The sequence below is a fragment of the Chinchilla lanigera genome, unplaced genomic scaffold (assembly GCF_000276665.1).
Source record: "Chinchilla lanigera isolate Chin_1 unplaced genomic scaffold, ChiLan1.0 scaffold00071, whole genome shotgun sequence".
NCBI lineage: Eukaryota > Metazoa > Chordata > Mammalia > Rodentia > Chinchillidae > Chinchilla > Chinchilla lanigera.
In genome coordinates, this window is record NW_004955472.1 from 7,621,774 (window position 1) to 7,641,785 (window position 20,012).

The window sequence follows — 20,012 nt, forward strand, 5'->3', positions numbered from 1 at the left end:
CACCTTCTTCCCTCAGAGGTATCTGTACATTTCCCAGGCAGTGAGGTGTCTAGACCTCGGCCATAACTAGCACCCGGCCTGAGCAGGAGCCCCGCATCTTACTCTAACGGCTTCTGTTGATAGACTTCATCTACTGGCTTTCTCTTTCAGGGTGCCGCCCCATGGCTGGGTTTCCCTTCATCCCCCACCCGCTGCAACCCCTAACTGCTGGCTTTGGTGAGAGTCCAGCAAATGCCCTGTGGGTGCTGCTGCCTCCTGCCTTTCACGATGGACTCTCCCCAACAATATTTTGAAATGAAGCCGTGTACTCCACCCATGATGACTTTCTCTTAATCCAAATATTTGGATTAACCCTGTGTCACACTTTTAAGGCAGATGATGGAGCAGCTGTCTTTTGTTACTTGCGGAAGTCTGAGCTCTTCACAACAGCTTAAGCACACTTCTCCAGGATGGTCCTCTCTTAGCAGTAGCTATGTTTCTGAGCATTTATTTAGTGTATGTTTTCCTGCAAGCTTTTTCATTGTGCCCTCATAAACCAGTAGGGTTGGTTATTATCCCAGTTTTACAGATGAGGAGACTGGGACCAGAAAGTTAAGTAACTTGCAAAAAATAATATTCAGTAAGTAAATGGCATTATGATGGAGTAGTTTAGATCGAGGTCATCTAGTCCCTGCCTGGGCTTCACCCGTTCTTCCACCCCACTCACAGTCAGAGTTCACCTGGGACTTAGAATGATACGTTTGCCCTGGCTACTAGACAGTTACGCAACTAAGATCTTTGTTTTATATGCAGTTGTTTGTCACATTAGGTCAGTAATGTATTCTGACTATAATTCACAGAGTTTTGCTCCTTTTTTATATGTGTTTTGTGTCTTTTTAACATGCATGGTGTGGGTTTTCTGGTGTGGTGGAGATGACCCGAAGAATGTTAACGCCTTGGTCTGTAATATGCAAACTATGTTGTTGAATCTGTTTAGCGCTGACACCATAGTAATTGGACACAGCTTTGAACAGTTTGCAGGCACTCAAGCAAAAGAAGTTCAGACTAACATATTTAAATACTTGTATAGAGTGCCATAAGATGGTTGTCACTATCATTTGATTTTAACTGCTCTTAATTTGCTTATTAACCAAGAAGACAAGAATTATTTTCTGTCGCCCCAGGGACGCCAGCTGCCAAAGTCAACCTCTCGCCATGACTTGCCTGGCTCTCGATGTCTCAGGAACCATCCTGTTGTCTGTGCCCTGACCGTTACGCGTCTCCACTCTTTGCAGTCAGTCGTTTCTTTGCCTGAGTAACTCGTGGACTTTCCTGTTTCTGTCCGTTGCCACCATCACCTTCTTCTACTGCCACATTCAGGGAGTTTCTCTCGTTCCCAGGCTGACTTTTCTGATCCCACTCCTGTGTCACTCCCCCCACTGCTCTGGAAATCCATGAAATCAGGACAGTGTGTCCCCAAGGCCCACGTGGCAGTCTGCTGACCCCAGCTGGTACCTGGTGAGGGGGCAGCCTGCTCCCTGACCCCCGGTCCAAAGCACGAGCCAGTGCCTGGCGACTGACACTATAAATGAAAACCTAAAGTGTTTACGCCAGGTACAGCATAGCAGGTGCTAAATATTAAATTTCCAACTCCTCAGTCTTCAGCCTTAAGATCACTCTTGTCCTCTAATTAATCTTCTTCAAATGTTCCTTTCAAAGTACAGTTCTAATGAGAAATCCAGGCTGGTACTCAAACTTCTGGGCCTCAAATTCCCTGACCACCCTCCTCCTATATCTGTTCTGTCTCATTTCCTACTTGACCAGATGTTAGCTAAAATTATTCAACTGCTTCTGAGCATGAGCATAGGGGATTTGAACTGTGTAGGTCTTGTCCACACCTCCTCTGCACGGGCAGACAAGCAAGTTATGGAAATGTTATATGGCTAGCCAGGTGCTGGCCCGTGCCTGTAACCTCAGCTATACGAGAGGCTGAGGCAGAAGGATTTCAAATTCAAATCCCATCTGAGCATTTACAAAGCAAAAAGGGGCTGCGAATGCAGCTCAGTTGTAGAGTGCCCTTGGATTCCATTCGCAGTACCACAAGAAAGAAGGAAAAAAGAAAGAGGAAAGGAAGAGGCAGAAAAAAAGAAAAGGAAGAAAAAAGAAACCACTCAAGGTGGCCATTCTCAGCTCTGTCACAGCAGGGAGGAGCGCGGCTCCCCAGGCACCCCAAGTCCTCACAGGCTCTCTCTGCCCTGGGGCTGGTGGCATTCCTATAGAAGGAAAGTATGGCCTTGAATACAACAAGAATTGATTTCTTACTCCTCTTCTAATACATCACTAAAATTTGATTTCTATTACAGTAACCTAGTGTAGGCAAGTTCCTTACTCTCTCAAAGCTTCAATTCGCTGGACTGTAAAAAGGGACAATAAAAATGCCTACTTCGTTAAGTTACTCTGCAAAGCATAGTGAGCTGACCCGTAAAGTGTAAAACTCCAGTTACTGACACGTGGTTGCTGGTCCGCGCCACCCACTATCTTACCGTATCTATTGTGGCTACAGCTGTTGTTGCTGCTATCTGGGTCCTTACTGTTTATGGAGGGCTCCTGGTAGGTTTCTCTCTCATTGGTCAGTGAGTGCGTACTTCACTTGTTTGCCCAGCAGTTGTTTCCTTATGCCTAGGCTCGCCTCACAAAGACCCCTTTGGAGGCTAGTGGCTGACAACCTGCAGAGAATCTCAGGGTGGTGGTAAGAGCCCGTCGGCTGGTGGTTAAGGTTGGGATTCTCAGTCTGACTTGATTGAAAAACTCATGTGGTCTGTGGTAAAGTACTGCTGTCTGAAATGCTTAAAGTAGGATACCAGGCTCTGCTCTCTGGGTTCTCTCAGATAAGGAAGACTCCTACAGCACTGCTGTGCTTGTGCAAAAAGCATTATATGATGCCTACTGCTTCATATAGTCCTGGATGTTCTGCGTGAGTGAGAACGGCAACTACACCAAGAATGGAAAGATGGTTGTTTCACAAGGTGCCTGAGATTTGATTTTGTTAGTGTGGATATCTGATAGCGTTCTAAACTTTGCTATGTACTTCTTCTATTTATTAAACCTAATGAGTTTTTAGAATTGATTCAGTCCAGGTTATCTGAGCCACGGTCAATCAGAGAGAGAGAGAGAGATTTATATTAGAAGTATGGCTCAAAAGAATATGGAGATTGTTCATCTAAAAGATTTATGTGAAACAGGCAGTAGCAGCCACTGGAAACTGTTACGTTAATTGCGTTTTGGGATACAGGCCATGTCAATTTCGTCACAAACTGAAGGCTTCGTGCTGACAGCTATACAGGAGACATCATACATATAGTCAACTTATGCCTAACACTTAAAAAGTACTCCCCACAGGACATAATTTTAGTGCAAATACGAGCGCTTGCTTGGAACTAAAGGGAAGTAAAAGGGGCCCTAAAACAGAAGGAATCACTTTTCCCAGTAGCATCTTCTCTGTCTTGCTGCGTCACTCAGCTCCAGCTCTGCTGCTGGCAGTGCATTTTGTCTACAATGATGTGGAGCTTCCTGACACTTCCGCAGAGAAAAAGGAGGAGGAAAGGCACTGTTGAGCGTAACTGATCGCATTTTACGGGTGAAATTTCCACAGGATTTGTGAACCTGGGCCTGAGAACAGAGACATGAGCACTTCGGTTGGTTTGAAATTCCAGCCATCTTCTGAGTGGTGGAGTGCCATCGTGTAAATAACAGTAGGTCTTGGTTTAGAGCAGCAGTAACTAGTCCTTGGCTTTTATGTAAGGCTTTTCTCAGATTACCTGCCTGTCTTTTTCTCTCTAGACACCTCAAATCACCACACTTCTTGGAGTTAAAAGCTACCCCTCACCTCTCTTTCTCTTGGGCTACTGCCCCCAGCTCCCGCAGTTCTGTCTTGATTGCTTTTGGATAATGTAGAAACACGCCCATGGAAATTACCTATTTTATTCACTTGATTATATTATCGTTGAATAAAAGTCCACAGAATCTTCCATATTAATGCTGCCTACATGCTGCAAAACCACAGGTTTATCAACAATGCAAATGTGTCACAGTGTGAGTACTCAATGTGTCAGATATAATTAGCTGTCCTCTGACCATTGATTTTAATGCTATGCAATCAATATACCTCAAGTTTGCTACCTTGGTACTTTGAATTTACAGTTCAGTCTTCATTATCACCAAGTACCTTCCTGTTGCTGCCACAGTACTTTTTACCCGCACCTCTTGTTACATACACAGCATGAAATAAGCTCATTGTGGTGTAGGTCTGTACTAAATAATATATAATAACATATATTAAATAATATACAACACTTTCATAGAGAAAAAGGAGGAGGAAAAATATTGTTGAGGTATATAAATAGTAAGTATATAAAATATAATAACACAAGGCCCAACTGTTGTAGAACAAATCCCGTCATTGTGCACTCCAAAGCCATATGCAGAATTTCCTTTTTTTTGAAACTGTGGCCTTTTATTTACACATGGACAGTTCAAAAGAACTCACCAGAAACTTCAATGTAAGGGGGATTCACAAAGAAGAAACTCTGGGCTTAAAAGAAACCTGTCACTGGTGCCTGGTCAGAGGACTTGTATTCTCAAAGAAAAAGTGTGGATTTTTAGAGAGTTATTGAAGGAGGAATATTTGGGGGGCGGGGAGCTATTCCCAGGCTCACAGTGGCTTGGAGAACATATCACAGTGCTAAGTGTCCCCACAGAGTGGGACAGTGATCACTGCCAAGGGCCTTAGGACGGATCTTGCTGTCACACAAAGCAGGTAAAAGAGAATGGGACAACAAAAAGTAATCGAGGCACCAACCTACACTCTTGGACCGAGCGTTCATCATGTAAGTTCAAAGGGTGTAGGCACAGGCAGCATTAGGGTACAGGTGACGAAGGCTGTCGGCCAACAGCACAGCCTGCAGCAGTTCCCCAAAGCCTTGCTGCTCCTGTGGAGTGAAGCCAGCATTCTTTTTGTTTCCCTTGGGGTTATGAAGGTCAGTTTCTTCATGAGCCACACTGAGGTCCCCACACAGTACAAGAGTCTTGCGGGAAGCCACGCCCTGCAGGAACTTGCGAAGGCTTCATCCCAGCACTGCCTGTACCCTAGCCTTACCAGACCCCGGCCTGCACAGGGTACTTAGGCTGTAACCAGCACAAATGAGTCAAACTCATCCACAGTCACCCAGCCTGATCATGTCCTCCTCACCAGTGCCATAAGAGACTTTGAGTGGGCAGTGGTGGGACAGTAGACCCACACCGCGAAGGCGCTGACCAGTACTGACGGGAGAGCCCACACAGCTCTTCAAGCTGGGAGTTTGTTCTCTCAACATTTGGTTTCTTGGAGGCACAGGATATCAGGGGCTTCTTCCTTTACCCAATCTAAACCCTTCTTAATCCAAGCGCAAAGCCCATCCACATGCCAAGAGCATATCTCGAGTGTGGCCGATTTGCCACTAGGTGAGGTGTTTTTGTCTGGAGGGTCCTCATACAAGACTGGGCCCTCTTCTGCCGCCTCTTTTTCATTTTTCTTTGCCCCACTTTTCTTGGCCTCTGGTTCTCTCTTGGGTTCTTCCCCATTTTCTGCCACTGATCCCTTTTTCCGATGCTTTGGCATCCCTGTAATGAACGCCCTTCGGCACCTGTACCACATTGTCCACCAAAACAATATTTTCACTGTGTGGTCTGCTGGCGTCCCAGCGTGACTTCTCCTTATTCGAGCACAAAGAATCCCATACACAAAATTTCAAGACCTGCATTTTCACATCATCTTGCTCCTGTTTAACCCATATACTACTGTACTGCTACTAAGACTGTCTCCTTAATGTAGGGTCAGAAGCAAAAGAAATATATATGATTTTTTTAAAATTGAGACATAAAATTCTATATATTTAGGGGTGCCCTATATTTTGATATATGTACACATTGCAGAATGGCTAAATCAAGGTATTTAAGATATGAATTACCTCTTGTATTTACGTTTTAGTGGTGAGAACACCTCAAATGTGCTGTCAGTGACTTTCAGGTATATAATGGTTATTAATAGTAGTCCCTATGGCGTAAAGTATGCTTCTTGGAGTTATTCCTCCACTCCAAGCGAAATTCTGTGTCCTTTCACAGAGATCTCCGGCCTCACTGATAACTAATATTTTGCTGTTTCTATGAGTGACTCTTAATATTTCATATATACATGAGGCCGTATGATATTTGTCTTCCTGAGCCTGGCTTAGCTTCTCTCACTTAACGTGATGCTTATTTCCCAGGTTCATCCATATTGTCACAGATGACAGAATTTCTGTTTAAAGACTCATTAGCAATTTATTAGTGCATTCACCCCATTGTCTTTATCCATTTATACATTGATGGACACTTAGGTTGGTTTCATATCATGGCTATTGTGAAATGCTGCAATCTTTCGCATAATAATTTAATTTCCTTTGGATGGATACATGCCCAGTTGTGAGTTTGCTGAATGGCATGGTATTGCTAATTTTCTGAGGAACCTCATACTCTTTCCACACTGGCTGTATTAATTTACACTGCCTCAATTTGCAAGTGCTTTTTTCCATGTTATTTTTAACACTTCTTACTTTTTGCTTTTTTATTCTAGCCATTCGTAATATCACATTGCAGTTTCGATTCACACTTCCCTGATGGTTAATGACTTTGAGCATTTCTTTATACACTTGTTGGCTGTTTGCATTCTTTCTTTTGTGAAATATCTATTCAGATTTACTGATTATTTTAAAATCAGGTTTCTTTTTTTACTTTTGAGTTGCTGGAGTTCCTTATATATTCTGGGTATTAATTCTCTGTCAGATGAACAGTTTACAGATATTTTCTCTCATTTTATAGGCCACAGTTTTACTCTTTTGTGGCTTCTTATGTTGTGCAGAAGCTTTTTAGTTTGCTGTTATTCCACTTACCCGTTTTCACTTTTGTTAACTGTGCTTTTGGGGTTAGATCCAAAAAATGGGTCATTCAAACCACCACCGTGGAGCTCTTCTCTCCAGTGTGTCCTAGCAGTTTTACAGTTTGCAGTCTTAATGTTCGAGTCTTTAATCCACTTTGGGTTGATCTTTGTATGATTTGAGGTGAGAGCCTAATTTTATTCTCCTAGGATGGCTATCCCGTTTTCCACCACAATTATAGAAGAGACTGTCTTCTTTGTTGTGTGCTGTTGGTGTCTTTGTTAAAAAGAAAAATCGGGTGACTGTGAATGTTTGGGTTTACTTCTAGGCTCTCCATTCTGTTCCACCGATCTTCGTATCTATTTTTATGTCATTTCCATGTGTTTTTGATTACTCTATCTTTGCAGCAGATTTCGAAACAGGGCAGTGTGATGTCTCCAGCTTTTTTCTCTTTTTCTCCAAATTGCTGCGGCTTTCTGGATCTTTCATGGTTCTGTAAGCATTTTAGGATGTTTTCTGTTTCTGTGGAAAATGTCACTGGGATTTTCATACAGATTGAATTGAATCTGTAAATCACTTTAGGTGATATGGATATTTAAACAGTATGAATTCTCCCAACCTATGAACACAGAATATCTTACCACTTATTTCTTCAATTTCGTTTATCGGTGTTTCAGTTTTCATTGTACAGATCTTTCATTTCTTCTGTTAAATTTATTTTTAAGTATTTTTATAACTATTATAGATGAGATTATCTTTTATTTTCTTTTTCAGAAAGTTTGTTGTCAGTGTTAAAAGCTGATTTTTTGTATATTGATTTTGTATCCTGCAATTTTACTTACTTTTTTAGTTCAAACAGTGTTTTGGGCAGATCTTACCTACGTAAAAGATCTCATTCACAAAGACGATTTAACTTTTAATACTTCTATTATTATAATTGTTTATTGTTATAAATTTCCACATAGAAGCTATTTTTGTTGTACCTAAGCTTTTGACATGTTGTGCTTCCATTTTTGTTTGTCTTAAAATATTTAAAATGTTGGACCCATCAGTTTATCAGAAGCATATTGTTTAATTTTCACATATTTGTGATATCCGAAGTTTCATTCTATTTTTTAGTTTCATATCATTTGTTTGGAAATGAAACTTGATGCAATTTCCATTCTTCTGAAATTTGTTAAGACTTGCCAGACATGGTGGCACACACCTGTAATCCTAGCCCTTGGGAGGCTGAAGCAGGAGGATTGCCACAAATTCAAGGCCAACCTGAACTAGTATATAGTGAGAGCCTTTGTTAAGACTTGGTTTGTGGCATAACTTGATCTATTCTAGAGAATGTTTTATGTGTGCTCAAGAAGAATGTGTATACTACTTTTGGATGGAATATTCTGAATTTCTCTGCTCAGTTCATTTGGCTCAAAGTCTAGTTCAGGTCCAATAATACTTCATCTTCTGCCCATTGTTGAAAGTGGCAGAGTGGAGACCTCTGCCTCACTGTGTTTCATTCTGACTCTCTCCTGATCTGTTCATTTTTGCTTTATACATTTAGACGATCTAATGTTGAGTGTGTATATATTTACAATTATATCTTCCTGACAACTGGTCTCTTTATTATTATATTATGATCTTCTTTGTCCTGTTTCATAATTCTAAACATAGAAATAGCCCATAGTTGGGTCTTTTAAAAAATTTGCTAAGCACTCTATGTCTTTTGTTTGAAGAATTTAATCCTTCGCATTCAAGGTAATCACTGATAGGTCAGGACTGTCCATTGCCACTTTGTTTGTTGTTTTCTTATTTTGCAGCTCACTTGTTTCTTTTTTCTTTTCTCACGCTGGCGTCTCCCTTTGTGGTTAGATGATATTCTCCAGTGTTATACTTTCTTACCTTTTGTACCTGCATTTGCATTTTGCTTTGTGGTTACTCTGTGGCTTACAACAAATGTAGTTAGAACAGGTTGAACCTGACAACTTAAATGTAAATGCATCAAATCACTCCATTCTTTTTACTCCACCTCTTCCAACCTCTAGTTTCTGATGTCACAGTTTACATGGTTTTATATTATATAACCCCTTACCAGATTATTGTGACTATTATTTTAACAGATTTTTAAATGTACATAAACTATAAATGATATACACACCACAATTACAGTAGTAGGGCTTTCAGATTTTTCTATACTTTACCAGTGATTTTCATTTTTTTACAGTTTGTGTTACAAATTGTTTTCTTTTGACTTGAACTGTTTAGTATTTCTTTTAATATGGGTCTGGGAGTGACAAATTCCTTCAGTTTTTTCATGTCTGGGAAAGTCATTATTTCCTTTTTATTTCTAAAAGACAACTTTGCCAGTTAAAATATTGTTTTCTTTCTTGTACCAGGAATCAAACTGAGGACCCTATATGTGCCAGGCAGGTGCTGTGCCATTGAGCTATATCCCCGGCTCTACAATATCCTTATTTATCAGGGTTTAAAAAAAATTTTAGTATTTTGAATGTATCATCTCACCCTCTCCTGGCCTGTAAAGTTGTTGTTCATAAGTCTAGCACTAGCTTTGTTGGAATTCCTTTATGCAGGTTGAACAACTGAAATCCAAAACGTTCCAAAATCCAGAATTTTCAAAATGCCAACATAACACTCAGTTTTGGATTTGGATTTTTGAATTAGAGATGCACAGCTCATAAATCTACGCTAATAGCCCAAGAAGGAAAAAAAAATAAAATTAGAAACATCTGGTTCCAAACATTTCTGATAAAGGCTTTTCAACCTGTGTATGATTTGCTTCCTCCTCTCCCTTCTTTTGAAACACTCTTTTTTATTTTGGACAGTTTTGTTATAAAAATGTCACAGGGTGGACTTGTTTGGATTGAATGCAGTTGGAAACCTCTGATTTCTGTACCCGATATTCTAGTTTCTCTCACATTTGGAACGCTTTATTATATTACTTTTCCGCTTTATGTCTTTTGTCTCTTTTTTGGGGGGGGGCGTGTTCTCCAGTACCGGGAACCGAACTCACGACTTTGCGCTTGCCAGGCAGGCGCTTTTGCCGCGTCTTTTGTCTCTTTGCTTCCAGAATTTCTGTATGAACATTTATTCATGTTTCCCCTCAGATCCTGTGAGCTTTCTTCACTCCTGTTATTCTTTCATTTTTTCCTCTTGTGACTGTATATTTTCCAATAGCCTGTCTTTGAGTTCACAGATTTTTCTCCTGTCGATGCCTTTTCTTGCATTTTTCATTGCATTCATTGTGCATTGCAACGCCAGAATTTTTAATACAAGTATTGTTTCTATGTTTTCAGTCTGTGAAATGTTTTACTTTGCTATTGTTTCTCCTGATCTCATTGAATTGTTTCCATATTTTATTAATATTTGCTGGGCTTCCTCAAACCAACGTTATTTTTTAATTATTTTGAGTTCTTGGTCAGGTAGCGCATACATTTCTTTGGGGTAAACTACGGGGAAGATGTGTTCACCCGTTGGCACTTTGTTTCTTTGGTTGCTTACATCGATGCGTACGTTTGCTGGGGCGGTGACTCCCTGCAGACTTTACGTGGTCGTTTACCCTGGAAAGACCTTCCCTGTGCAGGCGTTGCAAGAAAACAGAATTTCTGGTGCCAGGCAGGACACCGTCTGTACAGTCTTGGTACAGGTGTGATGCCCGAGGTTGGTTTTCATAAAGTGCAAGGACCCTCAGTCGTTGACACCATGAGCATTGCAGTGGTGACGGGCTTCTTGGCGTGGTCTTCAGCGACAGCGGCTGCAGACGTCCTACTGACCTTTTTCCTGAGGAAGCTGTGGCTGTGAAGATCCCTTGGGTGCTTGGCTGTGATGAGTGGAGCCCGTGGAACAGCCGGGGAGCCGAGACCTGAAGCACAGGCACACGACTGCAGCTCTGGGATCGGGGTTGGTGGCACTGGGCCCGGGGCACAGGCGCCCCTGCTGCCACACTGATATGTTTTTGAGGCATGAGTATTTGTGAAATAGTTGGGGGTCCAGGAATGCGTGCACTGTTAGGCTCTGAGGTCAGGACGGCCCTAGATTTGTGAAGACTCCGCTGGTTCCTGGAGTACAGGCACATGTGAGGGTTTGAGCCTAGGGCCTGGAGTTGAAACCAGCTTGCTGTGGTATCTGAGTTGTGGACAGGCCCAGTGAAGCTACAGAGCTGGGCACTGGAGCACAAAGCCCATGGAGCAGATGTGGCCCCACTGTCAGGAGCGGCACTATTTCCTTTCTTTGCATGGTTCAAGAGCAGCACTTCTCGATGTTGGGGTGAGTGGGGCTACACATCTATGCAGGGCTTGGGTTCTCTAGCAGGAGTAACTGTAGGTGACCTCAGTGATGAGACACCAGTGTTTTCTGCACAGCAGGTTGTTGAAACCTAAGTGGCTGCCCCGTGTGGCAATTCCAGTAGCCGCCGCCTTTTTGCTTTGCACCTGCTTGTCTCTCTGGCCCCTCAGCTGTGCCTATTGCACTAGCACTGGCCTCCATGTGAACACCCTGGGGCTTTGTTCTAGGTGCTGCTGCATATTCCCTAACGGGCTCTGAGCCTGCTCGGAGCTATTTGTGGCCTGTGTATAGCTCTCTATGTTTTCCTGTAGAGGGGGTGAAGCCTGTGTCTCCTACTCCACCATGTTGGTTATGTCACTCTGGACATTTCAATCATTCTTTCATGGTTCCACTTATTGGTTAAATAAATGATACGCTGGTGGCCTCACGTTTGCCCTGTGTATCCTCTTAATTACACTGTTGTGGAAAAAAAGAGCATTTTGGGTCAATTCAGTTGCCTCGTCATTTCTGAGAACACGAAGGCTCCAGAACGCAGAACTGGGGCACTTTCTGCAGCATGTTGAACTACTATTTAACACAAAAGGGATTCTAAGCCCTGGTTTCACATTAGAGCACATCTCTACCACTGACCTATGCCAGGAGAACCTTCTGACCTGGTGAGCGTTGGGTTCTTCCTGGTGGAATATACTCACTGTGCTCCGCATGCTCACTGCGGACAAGTTAGATGAAATAATTTAGGTCATTTTTTTTAAAGCATAATCAAGATATTTGGCAATATCTATGAGACACACTCCAGGAAAAAATGAGTAGACAAGAAGTTTATTCACTTAAAATATGATCTCAGTGCAACCCGTGCCTATAGTATAAATGGTAAACTCACAACGATCAAAATTAAAACTTTACAATGTGCGATACATGTGGTGTTACTTCATTAAGGTAAATGTCATATGTCTCCCAAGAGTCCCTCCTGTCTTTTTCTTTTATTTCTTAAAATACAGCAGTCAAAATTACCAAAGGAATGAAAAGAAAATCCCACTAATAAATATAACTTTATTTATATTTCCCTAAAGACTCTTAGGCTTCTAAGTAATTGTTTTTTCTGTAGCATCTGGGCTGACTTGTGGGCTACCTAAAAACAAGACAAAATTGTCACATGACCAAATGAAATTTGACAGCTTCCAAAGGTGAGGGACAAAATTCAAAGATAGGACAATTTCTTTTACACCATTTGGATTTTTCAGCCTTTTGAATATTCACCCATATCCTGTTCAAATTCATATATTTCCCTTTGCTTACCTACACTGTCAGGGCAATTGTTACGTTTATTAACAATAGTTTACTGCTACATAGCAAAAACACTTTATAGCATTCAATTATAAAGGTAAGTATCAAAAATATGTAGGAAAAAGAGTTATGCGTTGCAGTGGTAAATGTATTCACACTCCCTATGAAATCTTCATTTTTAGAAAAATATATTATTGCATATGAAACCACAAATAAGCATTCTGATTCCAGCACATTCTCACTCAAAACAGTATATACAGTCCTGTGGGAATCTGAGCATACTATAGATCCACACGGGGTTTTTGTGTTGAAAGTCCCAGACGTACAGCAGTATATATACACTTCTATATCACATCTCTTGACAGAGGTTTGCCTGCTTTCTTAGCAGGTGAAGGAGCTCTCATGCCAGTGAAGGAGAACCAGGGCACACAGATGAAGACTTTTCATCCTACGCTGCTTCCTCAGCTGAGCAGTCAATTCCTGCGTAGGTAAACTTCTCATATAGCGTGGTGTTCACGTAGGTCTGGAAGAGCAAGAGTGGTTCAGATACAGGATACCTTGATTCTGTCTCTGCCCTAAGTAGTTATGGCAATACATTGGTCTTCTTAGCTTGTTTCAACTTGTGTACTAGGTGCCTGGGGACACTTTCCTGTCCTTGAGCCTTCTATTGTATTTGACTACATTTTCCAGCAAGGCGTCCTTTGGCCTCTGCAGTAAGATTTCATGCTCTCCCTCTCCTTAGTCTCCGAGCTTCTCTTTCCCATAGTCTCGCATTCGTGCCTCCTAAAGTGGTCAGAGTCTCCAGGGCTCTTTCCTCTGCTGACACCTCATCTTCAAATATCACTGTGCCCACTTGTGTTTTGATGATAAAAATTTATTTCTTTAGTCTAGATTTGACCCCAGATTGGAACAGACAACTAAGTTCTAGAATGATTATAGAATTCTTGACCCCCTCCCAAGGAAGCTATGGCCCAGGCACTTTTGTCAGTTTACTGTGTGGCTTTGGGCCAGTTGCTTTTGCCTTGCTAAGTCTGTTCCTTCATCTGCAGTATCTAAGGGTCAGACTGTATGACTACGAGTCCTTCCAGCTCCAATAGGCTTAGCTTAGGTGTTGCTCTAGTGTGTGTGAGACTATAGCTTGCACAGTATCTCTAAAAACTGCAGCTTCCTCAGTGTTGGGAGTTGCACCATTTATGTGCCTGTAATCTCTAAGGCTATGTCCAGAAGAACTGGCTGGATTGTATCAGTAATTTTTTATTAACCACCCTGTGTAATCAGGACTTCCAATTTAAGAGCTACTGCTTCCAACTATACACTCACCTTTCGTTCTTCTAACATCCTGCTTAAAGACACCAATATCTGAGCAAATGATGGCCGCTCGTAAGGCTTCTCCCGCCAGCACTGTCTCATGAGATCATACCTTTGAAAACAAAGAGTTGAAGAGTTAACACTACAGGTGTTCTTCCGTCTTGGGTGTGTTTTAGTGGGGAACAGGGAAAAAAAAAAAAGAGAAGGAAAATTAGCTGCCAACACACGGTCACGAAGCTCAGCCAGCAGAAGAAGGAAGGGCAGCACCTAAGGTGTTTCCATGAGGCCTCTCGCCTTTCTATCCAGGTCCCCTTTCTTCTCCAAAAGAAACAATTGCTGACCATGGACACCATCTTTGCAGGGTCTCGGGTTTAGCTATTCGGGTCATCCACAGTGAGCAGTTACACACTGCTGCAGCACTTCTCTTGGAAAAGTGCATCTTTCGGAATGACAGCATCTCTTGTAAAATGCCCCTGTTTAGAGGCAGGACTCTCAGAAGGTCCTGTCATTAAAAACAAGCAAAAGGCCTGCATAACCAGAAGCAGCGGTCTGCATACGAAACAGCACTCTGAGACTGAGGAAACAGCTGAGACTCCAGACACAAATTTACCAGCACCTTGACTTTGGATTTTCCAGCATTCAGATCTCTGAGAAATACATTTTGCTTTCTCAACCACTCAGTTTTTGGTATTTCATTAAACCAGCCTGAAACAACACCAGGTTTATCATGAATTCTTTTCAGCTTGACTGACCATAGAACGTCTTTCTCCTTGTATCATTTAACATAGTTTGGGAAACACAGATCTCTGTGTTTCTCAACTGTGGTCAGAACCCCTTCTGTTACTACAGTGCAGGTACTGGGGCCTGCCTTAGACTTAGAGTCAGGAAGTCTGGGAGTGGGCTTAGGACCCCACAAACTGAAAAGTGCCTCGAGGGAGTCTTGTGTACATAAAGGATGACCCACATCCACGTCTCTTGTCCCAGTGATACCATTAATAGCATGCTTCCTCTCTTTCAAGTTGTGCAGTCTGGACAATAAATTATTCACTCAATCTACAGCCTCACCCTTGTCAAATCATGCCAGTGAAGCAGCTTCCACCATGGTGAGTTCTGGAAGGGCAGCATCAGAAAAACTAATCGCTGTCAGAATAATGCTTACTCCCAAGAAATAATTTCAGCAGAAGTAAGACTCTATGAACAAAAATCCATCTTCCTTAACGGAACAGTTCTCAGATCTTTCTCCCCAACATTAAACATTAAATCTGTTCATGAACAATTTCATGAATTTATTTCAGATATTTTTTGTATTTGTTGTCATTCCTTATTATAACCTTGTGAAGAGTCATACATTAAATTCCTCCTAGATTTCTATGTCTGGAAAGCTACTAGTCCTTGTCAGTTACATTGTGGTTTTAATATAAGGAGCCCTCTCCAATATTTGCTGCAGCTACCTGGGATCTCAGTGTGGATATTTATTATATGTATCAGATGACTTCATTAGAATCAGCTTGTCCAGAAAATGCATAAGAGGAAAGTTAAAATAAAATGATCCTCCAGATGAGGCCTGACTTACACTTCATCATCACAGTTCAAGGGTTTCTCTAGCCTGTAGCCCTGGGGCAGCTTCTCGTAGAGTTCTGCACATGTCATCCCGCAGTAGGGGGTGCCACCTGAAAGACAGGAAGTGATGCATGTCTGAGCCCCACGGGTATAAGGCAGAGCCTCCTGCCTCCAAACTCCAGAGCTAAGAAGTGAGGAGCGAGGCGCTGGGGATTTAGCTCAGAGGCAAAAAGCGCCTGCCTGGCAAGAGCAAGGTCGTGAGTTCGGTTCCTGGTACCAGAGAAAAACCAAAAAAAAAAAAAGAAGTGAGGAGCGAGACAGGGTATCAAGGGAGGAAGGGCACTGAGTGTGCCTCCCATCACAAATGCACGCTGGACTCATTGTAGACTGGGAAAAAGTGTGGTCATTCCTCCAGAGGAAAAGCCACCGCAGGCCTAATTGCTGACAGTGCCACTTCTCTTCCCTATGTTAGCCTACAGGCAGCTCACCTGCTGTACCATGCGATTCTTCTTTTTTCTAGTTGAAAATCTAATTATGTTATGCAACTCCTATTTTATTAATAATATAATTTTATTTTAATTGCTATTGTGAAATTATAAGGGCAATACATATTTACAGTATAAATCTGGGAATATAAAAACTAAATGAAGTGAAAAACACAATAGCTTTGTAATGTCTTACAGTTTATTATACGTAGAATGTTCACTGTTTGGACTCATTGTAGACCTTCACATGCTTTTAAATGGTCTTCAAAAACATGTGATCTTTCCTAGGCGTGGTGGTGCATGCCTGTAATCCCAGCACTCGGGAGGCTGAGGCAAGAGATCCCATGTTCTAGTCCTGCCTGGGCTACTTAGCAAGACTTTGCCTTAAAATAAAAAATATAAATTATGGCTGGTGATGTAGCTCAGTGCCCAGGCCCTGGGTTTAATCCCCAGTACCACCACCATTATATATGTATATAATTCCATCTAAAGTTATAAAAGTAAACTTGATAAATCCCTATAAATTTTTTCACAAGCAGAAACAACCTATTATGAAGTTCATGGCCACCAGGTCATTAGTGCTAAACACGCCATTAAGTATATAGCTTTAAAAAAGAGAAATGTTAAAATAAAGACACTCACATGTGGAAACCTGTAAGTTTATTTCTAAGTCACACCTGGGAGACCACACGCAAATGGGCCCTGTGGAGTTACACTAGGAGAGAGTGCTGAAGGGTGTGCTCCCTTTGCTCAGATCTCACCTGGCAGGCAAGCAGAGATACTCACCTAAGCTGACAATCTCCCACAGCAGCACACCATAGGACCACCTGCAGGAGGAACAGGTGCAAAACCATGAATCAGCAAAGACTGCACACTCAGGTTCCTTCCCCAAGAGCCAGGTAGCTGAGCCTCTCTCAGAAAGGAAATGTCAAACATCTGCTGTCTGGATCAGGGCTCTGCACACAGCCGCGCTCCTCTCCTCTCAGGCTGACAGAGGGATGGTGGAGGAAAGCGGGGCTCACTTCGCTGAAGCCCTTACCTCACTGTGAGGACAGAATACTGGGTGGAATGCTGGGAAGCACATGAATTCTAAGCCAGACAGACTTGAGTTAAATCCTGTCTGCATCATTAATACTACCTGTGTGGCCTGGGATGAGCTACTGAACATCCTTGGACCTTATTGTGTGTTCTGAAAGTGGGGACACCAATCTCTGCTTGCAGGTTACACAAAGATGACCTACACACAAGGCCCCTTGCACAGTAATTGCTATTTCCTCACCTCCCCAGACATAAGCAGAACCTCATGAACAAATCACCACAACCTTCCGGACCTATGTTTTTCCTCCTAAGAATGAGGTGTCCAGCAAGATGGGCTAAGAATCACTCCCAACCCTTCCTGCCACTGCTGGCCTGAGATTCACTGCAGCTGCAGCAAAGATGGAGCCACTCGTGGCCTTCCTCTTGCCTCCACCAGCTGTGACTGCTCTGAGCTTTACTGGACTGCTTCCTCTGAGCTCGGTCTGGTGAATGGGGCCAAGGAAACCCCTGTGCCCTTTCCTCCTGCAGAGGTCAAGGAGTCACAAGGTGAAGGACAAGTGAAGGAGACCCAACACCTGCCAACAGTGATTGACACACGGGCCCCTGTCTGCTCTCTGGCTTCATTTATTCTATGAACTGACTTCCTCCTCAGAGGAGCAGGCTATTCCTGCTTCTCTTTAGCACCTCTGTCAAACATATTGTTCTTGAAAAAATCCCTTAGCAATAAGGAGCTTACTTACACATCACTGTTGGTTGTGTACACACTGTAATTTAGAGACTCAATTGCCATCCAGCGCACTGGGAGCCTTCCCTGGTGAGAACAAAGTGAGACGTCACTCAGGCAGGGCAGGACAGTCAAGTGCTTCTTTCTGTGCCTGAGGCCATGGCTCACATAAGGCCCACAGGGAGCCCTGCTCAGTACTCCGCAGACCTAAGGCATGATGCATGCGGGAAGCACTGCCGTGAGCATGTCCCGGCCACAGGCATCTTTCTAGACTCAAAGACATGCAAATAGACTCTATCTACCTCCTCCTGGGCAATGATACCTCCCTACAATAACATTATATGAATTTATATAAGTGAGTGTTTGAGGTTCAACATTAGGTTATTTGATTTCATTCTATTTTCTGAATGTGCAAGTCCACTGCTATTAATTTCTGTCATAGAACTGCTTTTATTATAGCCCATAAATTCTGGTGAGTTGTATGGGCATCATCATTTAATTGTAGATACTGTTTAATTTCATCTGCGACCCTTTGGTTGTACAAGAGGGTATTATTTAATTCCCATGTGTTTGTGGTGTCTTTTGCCATTGATTTTCAATTTCATTGTACTATGGTCCAGTAATATGCATGGGATAATTTCAATTGTTTTGCATTTACTTAAGCAGGTTGTATGGGCTAGTATGTGTCTATTTTGGAGAACATCCCATGTACTACTAAGAACTTATATTCTGTACTTGATCTTAGCCAAAAGGCAGAGAAGCGACAGAACTTGTATTGTGATCTTGTGGGCTAGAACACTCTACGGACATCTACTAAGTCCATTTGTTCATAGATTTGGTTCTGTTCTGATATTTCTTCATTGATTTTTTTGTCTAGTTAATCTATTCATGACAATGGGGTATTAATGTCCTCAAACTTCTAGAAAGAGAGAACAAATCAAGCACAAAGCTTGTACAAAGGAGGAAATTATAAAGATCAAAGTAGAAATTAATGCAATTGAGACTAAGAAAACAATACAAAAAATAAGTGAAGAGTTAGTTCTTTGAAAGATTGAGATTAAATAATTTCTTACAATTCATGTGGAACCAGAAGAGACCTAAAAGAGCAAAATGAATTCTGAGAAATAAAGGCAAGGCAGGGGATATCACAATCCCTGACTTGAAATTATATCACAGAGGTACTATGACAAAAACAGCATGGTACTAGCAGAAAAACAGATCTCAGCTTAAACGGAACAAAATAGAAGGGCAGAAACAACTTTAAACACACTCAGCCATCTTATTCTTGATAAAGGGCTAAACACGTTTACTGGAAGAAAGAAAGCCTTTTTAATAAATGGTGCTGGAGAAACTGGCTTTCCACATGTCAAAACCTAAAACTATACCCATGTCTATCACCATGCACTAAACTGAAATCAAAATGGATCAAAGATCTACATATTAAAACAGGAACACTAAGTCTACTGGAAGAGAGAATAGGTAGAACTCTTGAAGACATACATGTAGGTAAAGGCTTCATGAACAAAACCCCAACTACAGAAGAAACACTGCAAAAATATCAACAAGTAGACCTCATTTTATTAAAAAGTTTTTGCAGAGCAAAAGAAATCACCAAAAGAGTGAACAGATGACCCATAGAGTAGGAAAAAAATCTCATCCACTTGTTCATTAGGCAAGAGACTAATATTTAGAACATATAAAGAATTGAAAAAAAATCAGATCCCCCAAATTCAAAGACCCAATCCAAAAATGGGCATCTGAAATAAATATACACTTCTCAGAAGTACAAATGGCAAATAAATACATCAAAAAATGTTCAAAATCACTGATCATTTGAGAGATGTAAATTAAAACAACACTGAGATTACATCTCACCCCAGAAAGAGTGGCTATTATTAAGAAATCAACCAATAACGTATGCTGGCAGGGCTGTGAGGAAAAAGGAATCCTTCTCCACTGCTGGTGGGAGTAAAGACTGGTGCAACCACTGTGGAAATTAGTATAGAGATCCCTTGAAAAATTAGAACTACAGGTTCCATTTGACCCTGCTAGCCCCCTTCTTGGTATCTTCCTGAAAGAACTGAAAGCATTATACCACAGTAATATATATGCACACATGTTTATAACAGCACAGTTTGTAATAATTGACCCTTGGAAACAACCCATGGCCATCAACCAAAGAAAAGATTAGAAGATATGTTTTTTCTTAATACAGCGGAGTACTACTCATCCATAAAGAAGGATAAACTTGAGACATTTATAGCTAAATAGATGGACCTTGAGACCAGGCTCTCCAAGTGAAATAAACAGGACACACATATGTCAATACTGCATTGCCTTTTTGGTGTGAGGAAACTGAAAGTGTAAATAAGAACCAAAGTGTATAATAGATATTGC

The 20,012-nt window shown here is 41.8% G+C and overlaps 1 protein-coding gene and 1 pseudogene across 3 annotated transcripts in view; both read right to left on the reverse strand.

Annotated features, from left to right (window-relative positions):
- Positions 1-4,712: 4,712 nt before the first annotated feature.
- LOC102025235 lies at positions 4,713-5,635 on the reverse strand (annotated as a pseudogene).
- A 6,381-nt stretch (positions 5,636-12,016) lies between these two features.
- Positions 12,017-20,012, reverse strand: part of Tek (TEK tyrosine kinase, endothelial) — a 114,341-nt gene continuing 106,345 nt past the window's right edge. For all 3 annotated transcript variants that reach the window (XM_005401151.2, XM_005401150.2, XM_005401149.2), the window contains exons 19-23: positions 17,632-17,702; positions 16,640-16,680; positions 15,382-15,478; positions 13,821-13,920; positions 12,017-13,023 (exon numbers count right to left, since the gene is read on the reverse strand). In XM_005401151.2, coding sequence (XP_005401208.1) covers positions 12,949-13,023; positions 13,821-13,920; positions 15,382-15,478; positions 16,640-16,680; positions 17,632-17,702 — 384 coding nt within the window. In that variant the 3' untranslated portion in view covers positions 12,017-12,948. The remainder of the gene's footprint in view (positions 13,024-13,820; positions 13,921-15,381; positions 15,479-16,639; positions 16,681-17,631; positions 17,703-20,012) is intronic.